A 14,187-nucleotide genomic window follows, 5' to 3' on the forward strand; every position below is an offset into this window, starting at 1 on the left:
CAGGAATGCGGGCACCTGTGTCTGCAGAAGTGTGATGGTCAAACCCATCACACATTGATAGCACAAGGAATCCCTTTTAACCTGCACTAGGAAAGCCACTTTTGGGGAGAAATCTTGAAATTAATTTTTTAAAATACATAAGAGACTTTCATGTTCAGATCTAATTATTTGTTCTTATTTTGGATTTTGTAAGTGTTTTTCCTTAAAAAAAGAAAAAAGACAATTTGCTTCTTATTCCTCCCCCCACCCCCCAGGACAACGACGCTGTTACAAAGATGAAGGAAAAAAGGTGAATAATTTTTCTCACTTTACCTTATGGCATGTTTAATAAGGATTTTAAAAAATGATTTAGGGAAATGCTTTTGATCCTGTGACTGCAAGGAGGCCAGCACAACGTGTTCCTCAGTTCAGGCAGGAGAAATTATTTCAGGTCTTAAAGATGAAAAGCATGAAATAGTCTATTAACCCTGAATGAGATCAGGCAAGCTCAAACCCGGAGCAGAGATGTGAGGCCTCTGGAGATTCTCCTCACCAGAGAGTCTGCCTGGGGTTCAGATGCCCTAAAAACCCTGGATCCTAATCTTGTGTGGACCCCACTGGTGCCACTTAAAAAAAAAAAGTTTCTTTTTACAAGGTAGCCACTGTGAACACCCGGTTATGGAATTTATAAAAAGGGAATATTTTTTTCCTTTTTTTTTTTTTTGTCTCATGGAAAAAATGATTCTGAATCATTAGGTACTGGCCCTGGGAGACATTATGACTCTTTATAAACATCAAAGAGGCCTTTTTTGCTTTGAATGTATAGATTTTTTCTCATGGAGATGGTAAGAATGAGACCTCATGTTTTCTTGCAGCACCAAGGTCTTCTTCCTAGATCTCAGATGCCTCTAACCTGAGAGGGAGGCTGAGCATCATGGAACTGAGAGGCCCAGTGATGGTCTTATGCAGGGGGTTAATGTACAAGCAGCCAGCACTAGCAGGGGCTGGTTGAATGAACTCAGAACAGGCTCAAGGGAAGTTGAGAAGGGGTTTTATAAGCCTGTGTGTGTGTCCGTGTAGGTACTTAGGTTGGGAACGAAATTTGGGCTCAACAGTACTGCCCCATTTACGTGATGCTGATGTCACAAGATTGGATGCTTGCCCCTTCTGTGGGTAGTTTCCTCCTCTGCTGGGGGTGGAGATGGGGGAGCGTGTGTGTATGTGTGGGAAGGCCAGGGAGTATTGTGTTGTGTGTGTGTATGGGATGGAAATAAGCACCCTTGACTGAGAGATAGGAGCCTCCTGGTACCATCAGGAGGTCTTGAGCACTCATCAGCTTTCTGAAGCTCAGTTTCCTCATCTGTAAAACAGGTATTAAAAGCCTTCTCACAGGGTTGTTGTGAGGATGTGATGAGATGGTATGTAAAAGTGCCTGGCTTCTAGAAGGTGTTGACCATCCTATATGCAGGACTGACCAGTACAGTGGGCAGAGTGAGTCCACCCCCAGGTGCCAGGGTTAGTGGTTCTCCCTCATGCTGGTCCAAACACAGTCACTTCGTGGCTGGAGAAACTGAGGCCCACATAGGCTTTGCCACAGGGTCAAGGTCATATAGGTGGTTGGCATCAAAGCCAAATTCTGGACACTCCTTATCCCAGTCCCAAGCCTCTGCTCTCTCTACTATACCCATTGCTTCTCTGGAATTCTCCCTGGAAATCAGTGAAAACCTTCCAAAGAAGTAGCTGAGAAAAGCCAAAGACAAACAGACTCCGCAGGTCACAGTTTGGCTGGTTATCTCACCAACCAGAAGAGTGCTCTCATCAGCTGGAGCGAGTTCCCACCGGCTGGATGGGGCCCAGAGTGCAGGGAGAGAGTGCAGGCAGCGGAGATGGGGAAGAGAGGAGAAACTCAGAAAGAGGAGCCCAAGAGGAGGGATGACTCAGGAGTGAGCTGCCAGTGAACTGGCCTCGGTCCTACACTTAGGAGGCCATGGAATCGGGGAGACCTGGGGTCAAACACTACATTTGCTCCTCACTAACTGTGTGACTTTGGGAAGGTGATTTAGCCTCTCTGAATCTCAATTTATTTGTTTGGAAAATTAGGCATAATCAATCCACCCCCCGCCCCTTCCATCTTTGTCTCTCTCTCTGTCTGTAGGTTGTTGTGAGGATTAAATGATACCTGAGATAATTGATGCAACACATCCAACGTGGTGTCTGGACAGAGTAAGCCCCCCTGAGCGCTGCTTCCTTCTCTTCCTCACAGTTACCTCCTCTAACTGCTATGAGGATTAAATTAGATAATATGCTTGCTAAGCAGGACTTCATATAGGTTTGTTTCCCACCCCCTTCTCTTAAAAAAAAAAAAAAAAAAAAAAAGGGCTCCCAAACTAGCAAAAGTTCTTCCTGAGAGAGAGAATGGAAGTAGGCGATAAATTGCCTCATTTCACTCAGCGACTGTTTCCCAGTTCTCTTCTGCTACTGCTGTCCTCTTCAGCTTTTACCCGAGTTCTGGCGTACGGTTGTAGAAAACAGGTCCTTTGATGGTTTTGTCAAAATATCTTGGGAGCCAGAGGAATGAGGGCCAAGTTAGTCATCCTTTGTGCAACTACAATCGGGAGGGGATGTTTATCTTGCCCAGCCAGACCCTGCACTAAAATATATAGTACAATTAGATGTCCTTGAAAAATATGGATTGTGGGTTCTCTGTAACCAGGGTTGGGCAAGTCTGTTCCTTTATGAATCTAAAAGTATTCATCAAATGCTGGAGTTGGCCACTGAAATAGACTCTGGGGGCCCAAGTCACAGATGATCGTGGCCGTGATGGGTGAGGAAGGGTGCAGTTATGGTGGCCTAGATTAAAGACTTGATGCCAGCACCATCAATAGAACTTTCTGGATGGAAGTGGTCTATTTCTGAACTCTCCGACATGGCAGCCACATATTTGAGCGTTTGAAATGTGGCTAGTATGACTGAGGATTCAAATTTGTGATTTTATTTTAAGTAATTTAAATAGCTACATAAGGTTAGCAGCGACCATATAGGTCGATGTAGCATTATACAGATGGCAGCATCCCATGAGCAGCCGCTTTCACATAGGTAGGAGTCTCATCTGGGCATAATTTCCAGCTGTACCCAGGGTAGCTTGATGTGACCACAGGGATGTGACTCCCCACCAGTGAGTCAAATTAGGCTGAGCAGATTAGGACTTTGCTCACTGGAAGGGCTGAGGTGGATCTGGGGAGAATTTGGAGGGCCCAGAGAAGAGGAGGGTGCAGTGCAGGCTGTAGCTCATCCCTGGAATCTGGGGCTGGAGGTTTGGGTTCGGACCAGTTTCAGGCAGTCTTGTCTCATAGTCCCACCTCCATATCACTGGCCCCAGAGATCTTATCTTCATTGGATATCCCTGGAGCAAGATGAGATGCCCAAGTGTTGTTGTTAGGGGAACTACTGACCGAAACTGCCCACCCTGGCCAGACCCTAGAGTAACCATTTGCGTGAGTTATCTTACAACATGAGGTCCTGGTAAGGAATGTGGAGCTAGCAAGCCACCACCAACTGAAAGAATTTAGGAAAGGTCAAAAGGAGAGAGGAGACACCAGTCCATGTGTCCTCCCAACCTCCCAGAATCCTTCTCGCTGGAATCCATCTTGGCTGAGCAATGCGTGCACCACCAGGAAAGACCCTGAGTCAGAATGATTGGCCAGAGACAACCCGGAAACTAACCCCATCACCATAAAACCCGAGACTGCGGGCCCCGTGGCAGAGCAGTTCTCCTGGGTTCCCTTACCCTGCTGCTCTCCGCCTGGGCACCCCTTCCCAATAAAGTCTCTTGCTTGGTCAGCACGTATGTCTCCTCGGACAATTCATTTCTGAGGGTTAGGCAAGAGCCCACTCTCGGGCCCTGGAAGGGGTCCGCCTTCCTGCAACATTGTCTCCAAGGGACTCATCATCTGTCTTCCTGGTACAGCATTTAGCATTTAGCATGTGGGAGCAGGTTGGTCTCCCCTGAGCCCCCTGAGGGAGGGCCTCTGCCTACCCTGGCTCTATTTATGCTTGAAGAATAAATGATGGCCTGGCACAGTGGCTTTGGCAGCTGCTGGGAGAGACAGTGATGCCCTAATGCGATTCCTTGAGCCTCCTTCTTGGGAAAGTGGTCCCTGTGAGTTCACACCAGCACCGTGTGGTGATTGGGCATCTGGGGTCCTGGGCAAAGGGAAGAATTCAGCCTGGCTTGTGCCTACTGCTCTTCCCTCTTCCTTCTCTTGATGCTCTCGCCTCCCTCCCGCCCCCGTCTCTCCACGCCCTGAAGGAGATGACCTTGGGCAGGACCCAGTCCCTCACTTCAGATGCACAGCCCTGCCCTGGAAGGTGAAAAATGACTCTTTCTTTCCAGCTGACCACAAGGAGAAAGCAAGATCCTCCCCAACCTCTCCTCCTTCCCTAACCCCCAGAGACAGACCATGGGCAGGTTACCAAGGTAAAAATCACTAGACTAGTTGTTTGGAGGCCTGGGTCTAAATGCTGGCTCTGCCCGCAAGAATTCCTCTTGTGTCCCTGGGCAAATGATTCTCTTGCATCTGGGCCTCTGTTTTCCCATCTGTGAAATGGTGGAGTTGAACACTTTTTTGAAACGCTAACATTCCAAGATTAAAGTAGATCTGGTAAAATGTGATTATCTGAGAGGCTTAATCACTCCAGGCAGCTTTGCCATTTAAAAGAGGAGCTGGTTAACCCAAATGAGTGTCTAATTGGCAGCCTGCGGCGAGGGAGCTCCCTGAAGCAGGAGGCCTTCCAAATCCCCTCACCTGCTCCGGGTGCCACGGGTTCGCCGCCACCCCTCAAGGACAGACAGCTGAGGGGACCCTCTGCCCCTCAGGGAAGAAAGATCCTGCCCTCGCTCCAAGTGCTCTCAGAAGCTATCAGACGCTCCATCTGATTTCTGTCATTCCTGGGACTCAGGGAAGGGAAATCTGGCTGGAGAGCAAAAGTTCAGATAGAAGAATCCTGTGCCTGAAAAATAAGTCACCTGGGAGCTTGAACTTGGGAGTGTGGTAATGAACGGAACACCTGGGAGTGTTCAGCCTGGGAGTCAGAGGGACGTGGGTTCCGGGCCTCCTTCCAGGCTAACCCTGCCAATCTCCCTTGGCTGTTGTGGGCACCATGAGGAGTCGATGCATCTACGTAATGTTTTCGTGTAAAACGCGGTGCAAAGGCAAAGTGCTACTGACAGCGTGTTCACCTTCTGCATACAAACATCTGCACGGTAACAAGCAAACAGCACCAGGCTCCTCCCAGTGATGCGAGCATGTGCTGTGAACAGTGAGATGCTAAATCATTCCAGGGCTGTTTTAAGGATTAGGCAGAAATGCTAAAGGCAACAGATGTTGGCTTGTTCCCTCCAGGAGGATTTAGGCTTTAGTGGAGTATTTCTCCGCTGGCTTCAGCCCAAATCGTGGCCACAGCCCTTTCTCTGACCTCCTGTTCAACCCAGCAAGAAGAAGGGGCTCAATTTCTCCCCTGAGGCTGAGAAGCGGAACTTCTTCTAGGGAGGGCCTCAAGAACACAATGATCTCTTGCAAGACGGGCTGATTCGAACGTCAGGGGAAACGAGGAAGAGCACAGATGTAGCCTGGAGCCCAGGTTTTTCCTGGAAGCCATGAGCAGAGATGAAAGCACTGGGTTCCAGTCTGAGTTTGGAGAAGTCTCCGGGGCCCTGTACAATGAGACCTGGGTGGTCAAGGTAATTGCTCAAGGCCTTCTGGATCTAATATTCTAGGGAACCGTGATATTGGATGAACTGCCGCCAACCCAAGGACTATTCCAGAAAGTATCAAGCTTTCTCCTCCAGCACTTGGCAGTGAGGAAGCCACATTCTTGGGTAAAGAGAGAGGCTGTGTCATCATCACGGTCTGGGATCTGTGCAGGGTCAAAACCACTAAAATAACAGAGCCTGAAGTATTTCCAGCAAGAGACTTCAGGGAACTTCTGAACCTTCAGACAAGTGGCTTCATCCTGCCCTTCTGAAGGCTCTCCTGCACTCACCTTTGAACGGGGTTTGGGCTCGAGTCACCAGGAAGAGGCTCTTGCTCTTCTTGCTTTGCTGCTTCTGGCGGGCATAGTAGCCCAGCGTGTTGCAGCGGCCCTTCTTGCAGCTCAGGCACAGGCCCTGGCTGAAGCTGTCCATGTCCCTGCACGGGTAGGCCGTGCTCTGCATATCAGCGTGCAGCAAGGAGTCGATGAAGAGGTGCACCGACCGCTCGTGGGCACATTTGATGGTCTGGGTGATGGCTGGAAAACAGGGCAAGGAGCACATTATCATCCCTTTATCTGAAGGATCACCTTGTTTCTCAGTGCAGAGTACCGGCACGTTAGGAAGGAGGAGGAAAGTGCTCAGGTCAACCCGCTGACTACAGTGGATGTGATAACTGACTGAACACTACACAAGGGGTAAACCCCCTGCAGTCACTTAGTGTGGAGGCATAATCTCAGGCTCCAGGGGGCTGCTGAGGGCACCCTGTATGTTATGGTAGGTGTTTTAATAGGAGCCCCAAGTCACTAAGAAAATATTGAATTATTTAAGCAAGTGGGGTAGTGTAATTCATTTTGGAAATATTTTAATCTCAAATGGTTAAAAATGCACAATTGCTGATGCTTTAAGGGTCAGTTAGCAGAACAGGCTTGTGCGGAATGCCTCTTTTCTTAATAAAGCTGGGTAAACCAGTGCCCAGGCAGTCTTGGGACTTGGCTCATGGTCTGGTGAGGGCTGAGGCCTCCCCCACCATGTCTGCCTTCTGTCCCAAAGCAGCCACTGCATGCCCTAAGATAACTGGCCTGTACAACCAGCATGGGGACTGGCTTCAAGAAGGACATATCCCAGTGACCAGGTCTGAACGGGCCTAACCCCAAACAAGTTTAGGAGGTTTATATACCAAGGACTTTGACCTTGTTTTTGGGGGGGGGGGTTGTTTTTGGGTCTCCAAATCTTAACAATCTTTAGTAAAGTTTTCTCTAGGAATGTTGAGGAACCACCACGAGACGTAATAAGAACCTCATGTGAAGGTGGAGCACAGGTAACTTTGCCAAAAGCTGTTTGCCCAGGATTAGTCATCTCAGTTCTTGGTCACTAGGGGGTATATTTGTTGAGCACCCACTATTTGGCAGGTACTACACTGAGTGCCTCCCCAGATCTTCAGTACAGCTCCTTGAGGCAGCTGTTACGAGTGAGAAAACTGAGTTTCAAAGACATTCACTCACTCACTCAAGCTCACCTAGCCAGGAGGTGGTGAGGATGGTAAAGCAGTTACCAACTGACCAAGTTAACATGTTCACCCCAGAGTGGGATTACTTGCAAACCTAAGGGTGAAGAAAACTGAGAAAAGCCATACCAAGGGTGGGCAAGGTAAATGAATATCCTTGGTTCCATCATTCTGAAGTGTAGCACAAAAGAGAAAATGGCAGTAATTGGCCAGAGATGCATTTACCAGGCAACTAGCTAATAAACACCATCCTAGGGGTCTGTGTTGAGCTTAGGGAGGGTGTAAATCTGGGAAGAGGGCTGGATGGTCACCAGGAACTGCTGGTGACTAGAGGGCAATGACTGGAGAGAGGTGTAAGGAATGATAAGGGGAAGTTCCCAGAAAGTCCTCTCAGGCGTGGGCGGTGGAAAGCTGGGAGTCCAGCCAAAATGAGATAGTATCCAGTGTGAAGGTCATTCTGATACAGGAGACGTGAAGGTGGTGATGTAATCACGAGATAGTGTGTGCTCAGTTCAGTTTCAGATGATTGGGGCAAGACGGTGGTATGTGGGGGTCGGGGGGTCTCCAGTTGGCTTAGAGTGAGTTGGCATGTCTTAATCAGGATATTATTTTACAATAATGGGAACCTTGGAATGCCTATGAAATGTATGGTTTTTGCTCACATTTTTGTTCTTTAATCCGGGGCCTCTTACCCATGTGTGTGTTGATGTTTTGGTTTTAGGGTTTGAGAGAGAAGGGGGATCACAACCCAGATAATGCCATATTCAGTTTCCGCCCTGAGACAAAGGAATTCACAAGGACCTATTTAGAGCTGAACATCTAATTGGAAGAATCTCAATAATGAATGTCCTGTACGGTCAGCTGATTAAACCTCATGGGGGTTGGAAGAGTTATTCCGACTCTTGTGAGACCAAGGATCAAGAAACCATGATCTATTAAGTGGATCATCATAGGGCCCAGAGTAGAGGAAGCCCCCTGAGTGAGGAAGCTTCCAGAGAAAGAGGAAGAACCACAGGCATCAGGGCTCAACTTTCAGAAGGGCTGATACCCCGGGAGAGACTTCGCTAGGTACACTGAGTGGAGGTAAGAAGCGGGGACTCCCAGTGGTGCTCCTCAGCTCATCCTCAGCACCTGAGCTCCAGGGACCACTGCCTGTTAAGAGGAAGGGCTTGGGGGGAGCGGCAGCCCTTACCTACTCCCACAAGCCCTCTCTCTGGGTGGACTTGGTGACCATTCACCCTGGGCCCCACCCTTGCCAAACTTTTCTCAGAATCTTGCAGATTAGACACCACTGGATCCAGAGGCCCCATCCGTTGTGGGGAATGTAAACCAGCGTAGGCTAGTGTCTTCTTTCTCACCGTTTAAGCCGTGCTTGGCAATATGTTTGTAGAGCTCTAGGAAGTGGCATCCAGGCTGGTAGGAGCCCCCATTGGGGTAGAAGTCATAGTGGGCTATGGGCTCTTTGATGCCCACACTCAGGCCCATGTGTTCCTGGGTAAAGGTGTGAATGGCGTCCACGAAATTGGCATCATCTGGTGAAAGCCGGTCACTGGGGGAAGCTCTTTTAAACAAAAGGCCCGCAGCATCCAGCCCTAACAGGAAAGCAAGGGGAAGGGTTAGGTGAGAGCAACAGGAGAGGAGAAGAAATGCTCTTTTTACCTTTTTCATGTTATTACACATTCATGAGTTATAGCAGGAAGAAGAAAATCCTAGGGCATAATCTTTCTCTCGAAAATCTTGCCGTAACTTTTTCGCAGTAAAACTGTAGTAATTCATGGCACTAAAAATCGGACACGGGCTGGTTATTATTTATGGGGAAAAGAGGTTTGCAGGAACTATCCAGGTTATAAGGGAATGCCTGATTTATTTAAGCCAATCAATTTTAAGTACCTCTCAAGCTACTTTCAAGAGCATCTGTTTGCATATTAAAAAAACCACTGTGCTTATTGTAAGTAGTTCTAACCTATCCATCAAAGAAAGAATTTATTTGCCTGCATGGTGTCAATAATTTCCCTAAACAAGCTGGCTGTTCCCCTACACTAATGTCATTTCATTGGAATGTTCAGAACCGCCTTGGGACATTACTGTTCTCTGGGGAAAATGTTGTGAGCAAATAGGACTGCTCACAGCTCTGGTCCTTAAGTGACAGATATGTTTACATGAGACAAGTGGCAGCTCCTGGCTGACGGTAGCTGGCAAGTATTTATGCACTCAAGGTTTTTTTCTCTGTCTTTCTTCCTTTACCTTCTCTGGAGGACCCTTTGTTGTCCCGTATCAGTCCTGGCTTCCATCACTGTTGGGGATGAAGGAATTGACAGGGCACCATGACAGTCCCTGCTCTCTAGCCCTCACCCGTAGTTACAAACAAAGGAAGTGATTTATATTCCTTTCTTCGTCAGGCTGACTATGAGATGACAACAGAGTAATTAGCAGTCCCGTTGCTTCTGATATGTGGGGGCCTGGCTAATGATGCCTGATGTGGCCCGTGACACCAGCCGGCGTGGAGAGGGTCCTGGGCCCAGTGCCGCCTCTCTGCAGTTCTGACTTAGCCTTCTAGGCCTGGTTTGTCTGTGAAGGACCTCACTGGACTTCTGTGGAAGGTTCTTGTGTGGGAGGTCTGCTCACCCCCAGGCTATTGAGTGTTAAATCATGGAGAGCGCCAAATACTGATCCATGGATCAGGCCTCCCCGTCACCAGCAAGATGAAAAAAAAACAAACAAAAACCAGAAAATGAGTTCTCATCATGACAAATTTGCTTCGTTTAAATGTCTGCCATTATCCCTTTTTTCAGTGTTAAAATAAATCTCTTCTTTTATGAAGGAGTGGTAATAGTAGATAGGAGTTGCCAAAAATGTTCTTTCTTGATAAAATAAAAGATCACAGCAATGTTATTTATCTTACATTTTGTTTGAATAGTTTTCACTTGTGAAATATTGTTTTAGCCTGATGGGTCTTGAAGGATGAGTAGGAGTTTGGTAGGGAGACTAGGGCTTGGTTTTCCAGGCAAAGAGAAAAGTGACTGCAAAGGCCCAGAAGCACAAAAGGCCATGGCACGTTTGTAGAGTGGAGAAAAATCTAGTGTCACAGAAGCCTAGAACTATAAGAAGGGAACAGTGGGAGGAGAAGCTGGAGAGCTCTGGGGACACTACACTGAGAAGGGCCTTGTCTGGGCCTCCTGAGTTTTACCCTGTAGGAATCAGTGGGCCTCAGGGACTTGGCTGATGAGGTGTGTTCTTCTGACTGTGACTCTGGGGCAGCAGCGGGGGATGAGGTTTGTGTCAGGGCAGCCTGGTAGGAAAGGCCTTCTTGTGTGTCTTCAGCTCTTCCTGGGTTTCTAGGGGCATTTCCAAGGTGGCATAGAGCTTGGGGTGAGGTTTTTGGTGCAGAGATCCCTCCCTCAATCCAAATGGGCCCCAGAGTAGGACCCACGTGTTTCACAAAAGTCAACACTGAGGTACAAACATGGCTGTTACAGCAAATTTAGGGCTGTCATTCTTTAACTCACGTTGGGCTTTTAAAACTATAGGTTGAAAATAAACTCTTTCCTGCTACAAAAGTGTACACAAAATCTACTTTTTAGGACCTATTTGGCAGGACTGTGAGAGATCTTTGTTTGAGGAAAGGCAATAGGAAGTGAGGCTGTGATTTGCCCTAAATTCTCTTGGAACGGCAGTCTATGACAGCGGTCATGTTTGAAATAAATAGTGCTATAAGTCCTCCTGTGAACTCTAATACAGCTTGAAGGAAGCTGGGGGTGGGTTAATTTATGAGACCGTTGGAAAAGCAGGTCCTTGCTCCACGCCCCCGTGCAGTTGTGAAGATTATAGCTGTTAGTTATCAGGTGTGGTTACCTGTAATTCTCCCAATCTTGTGCTCTCCACTCATGTAACTGCCAGCGAATCCTGAGACGTGTGCGCCCAGGCTGTACCCAATTAGATGAACATTGCTTGGAGAAAAGTGAACAGATTCCTGGAAGACAGCGGTGAGACGGTTTCAGGAGGGGAGAGAGCTGCCTGGATAAAAGCCTTTGTGGGTGCAGCCTGCTCTCGGCTCTCTCTGTTCTTTGTGCCTGGTCACAAGTAAGGTGCTTAACTCCGACTCAGAACCCCAACTGGTTTCTCACCTTGCTGACTCTGTCCTGTTTCCTTTCAGGCTCAGCTACCTGGGACCCTGCCTGGGGATGCTGCCTCCTGTCTGCCCATCTTAACCTGGATGTTAATGCCTTGCAGGAGTGATCTCATTCATGTGTGTGGGAGTTTGATAGCTTATAGGGTGTGTTTAGATCCCTTAGTACATCCAAAGAGGTGAGCATAAAGGGAACAGTGGATGGAGTAGTGGGGGCAGGTGATTCTATAAAATAGGGCTTTAATGGAGGCATCTGAGAGACCGCTGGGGGTCTGGTCTCTGTCCCATGCCTTCCCACTCCTGTGAGCTTAGCAGAAGCAGTTATCCCGTCTGGGTTGCTCTAGGAGACCAGCTTAATTCGCTCAGTCTTAGAGGAAGGGAGAGGACGGGAGAGAAGGGAGGTCAGGGCAGGTCTCACCTCCAGCCACTGGAGAAGGGCAGCGATCTCCTGGCCGACGAGGCGGGTGTTGCGGACAGCAACGGAGTAGTGGGTGTGGGCCAGGGTGACCCATTCTGCCAGCCCCACGTTGACTGGTCGGGCCAGCTGAGACTTCAGCGCGGCCACCATCTGCCAGATCCAGTTTTCCAGCGAGGCTTCCATCTGAGGGTGGAACCACAGGGTCATCAGCTTCCCAGGGAGCGAGGCAGGGGTGCTGTGCCAGCTCCCTCTACCTACCTGCTCACCTCCTTCCTTCTCCAACTCTGGGCTCATCCTGGCTCCTTCTCTCCAAGAGAAAGGGCTTAACCTGGGGCTTCTCAACTTCAGCACCATTGACATTTGGGGCCAGATATTTCTTTGCTGTGGGAGCTGTCCGGTGCACGGTAGAATGGTTAGCCGCATCCTTGCCTCCATCCAAGAGAGGCCAGCAGCACCCCTCTCCTCTACCTCCCCAAGCTGTGAAGACCACAAATGTCTCTGGACTTTCCAAATGTCCCGTGGGGGGCTACCCCCAGCCCTCCCTGTGCTGCCACACCTCTGGGTCACACCCACTGTGTTCTGCTTGCCTTAAAGGGGGTAGGACTGTGAACTGGAGCATAGTAGGAACTCAATAACAATTGGGTTGATTCATTATGGAGAACTGTTCTGTGTATGTTCCTTGTTGGAGAGCCAATTTGCAGGGCACTCCTGAAGGGTTCACAGAGCAAAGACGTTTGTGCTGTGTCTGGAAGGATAAATAGGAGTTCTCAAGGAAGAATCCAGGTGGGCCGGTGAGTGTGGCGGTGGTGGGTGAGGGTATCTAGGGCACTCCAGGCAGAGGAAGAGCATGTGCAGAGGTGCAGAACCACAGAAGGGCAGTGTGGCCTGTCTGGGGAGAGCAGGAAAGTCGGGTGTAATCAAAGACGAGAACACAGAGGTGAAGCTGGACAGCAGTACTGATGGTTTGGCTTGTGAGTCTGGGGTAAGAGGCATTCATTTAATAAATGTCTTTCTACCCAGTACCTTCTATGTGGATGTAACACCTTGGGTTCAAGTCCAGACTCTCCTAGTTACTAGCTGAGTGACCTTGGGCAAGTTATTTAACTTTTCAGTGCCCCAGTTTCCTTGTCTGGAAAATGGGGATAATAATAGTGTCCTCCTTCCAGGACTGCTGTGAAGATGAGATAAGTTAATAGATGTAAAGCATTTAGCACCTGGAACATAGTGGGGACTCAGTAAATGTTAGTTATTGCAGCTGCTGCTGTTGTCATTATTATTATTATTACCAGCAATAGTAGATATATTCCAGTCTGCACAAGATTTTGAAAACAAAGAACCCATTCTAGTAAAAGGATCCTGGTAAGAGGACCCTGCTGTCTTCATGTCTGTAAACAAGATATGAAGTCAGCCATTACTTCAGCTAACAAGTATTTTTGGAGCACCTAATATATAATGGATCCTGTCTGGCGGGAGATGAGGGAAGGGATACTCTAGGCAAAAGTCACAGCCTGAGCCAGGAGGAGAGAAGTCATTTGGAAGGAGCTACAAGCAGAGGTTAAGGGGGAGGCAGGGAGAGTGACAGTGGAGGCAAGGAGAGCCAGCCCTGCTGTTTGTACGGCTCTCAGCTCAAGCCCCTACCTCAAGTCAGGTATCAAGTCCACAGCTCTCTCCTCCCCAAAGCTCTGCTCTGGATGCATTCCCTCCTTCCCAATTTCTTTTCTCTTTTTCTCTTGTAAGGGAAGGTCCCTTTGGCCAAAGCAGCTGAAGAGATGGAATGTTCTTCCCTTACAATGGCCTTCTAATAATCCATCCTTACCCCCTCCGCTCCCATAGGAAAGCTTTCCACGTCTGATCTTTTTTTTTTGGCCATGCCATTCAGCTTGTGGGATATTAGTTCCCTGACCAGGGCTTGAACCCGGGCTACCACAGTGAAAGCGCCAAATCCTAACCACTGGACGGCCAGAGAACTCCCTCCGTGTCTGATCTTTAGTTTCCTTTAAGATAGGTTTCATCTCAGGGGTTCTATCCTCTGTCTCCAATTCCATGCTTTTTTTTTTTTTTTTTTTTTTTTTTTTTAAAAAAAACATCTCTAGAAACTTCCCTTTTTTTTTTTTTTTTTTTTTTTTTTTTTCAAAAGAAACAGGGATGGAGCGCCTAGCTTAGCTAGAGAGAGCTGCAGTGAGGAGATTGCAGTGTGAGGCCTGCTGTGTGATGGGGACCCTGCCAAACCCATCCTTGACAAAGGCTTGATGTAATGGAGTCTTTGACAGTGTGGGCTTTGGAGCATGAGTGTTCTAGTTTTGGAGTTCTGTCTACTGAGGGCTGTGTGACTGTGGTAGCTGCTTGACCTCTCTGAGCTGCAGTTTCCTCATCTGAGAGATGAGACTAACTCAAGTGGCCGTGGAGGG

At 48.4% G+C, this 14,187-nt stretch overlaps 1 protein-coding gene across 2 annotated transcripts in view; it reads right to left on the reverse strand.

Moving 5' to 3' along the window:
- Positions 1–14,187, reverse strand: part of LIPC (lipase C, hepatic type) — a 162,254-nt gene that overhangs the window by 12,149 nt on the left and 135,918 nt on the right. Inside the window, exons 3-6 of one of the 2 annotated variants that reach the window (XM_007458904.1) lie at positions 11,780–11,962; positions 11,088–11,205; positions 8,594–8,827; positions 6,022–6,267 (exon numbers count right to left, since the gene is read on the reverse strand). In XM_007458904.1, the coding sequence (XP_007458966.1) occupies positions 6,022–6,267; positions 8,594–8,827; positions 11,088–11,205; positions 11,780–11,962 (781 nt within the window). The remainder of the gene's footprint in view (positions 1–6,021; positions 6,268–8,593; positions 8,828–11,087; positions 11,206–11,779; positions 11,963–14,187) is intronic. The other variant, XM_007458905.1, reaches the window with a different exon arrangement.

The sequence above is a fragment of the Lipotes vexillifer genome, unplaced genomic scaffold (genome assembly GCF_000442215.2).
Source record: "Lipotes vexillifer unplaced genomic scaffold, Lipotes_vexillifer_v1.1 scaffold102, whole genome shotgun sequence".
Lineage (NCBI taxonomy): Eukaryota > Metazoa > Chordata > Mammalia > Artiodactyla > Lipotidae > Lipotes > Lipotes vexillifer.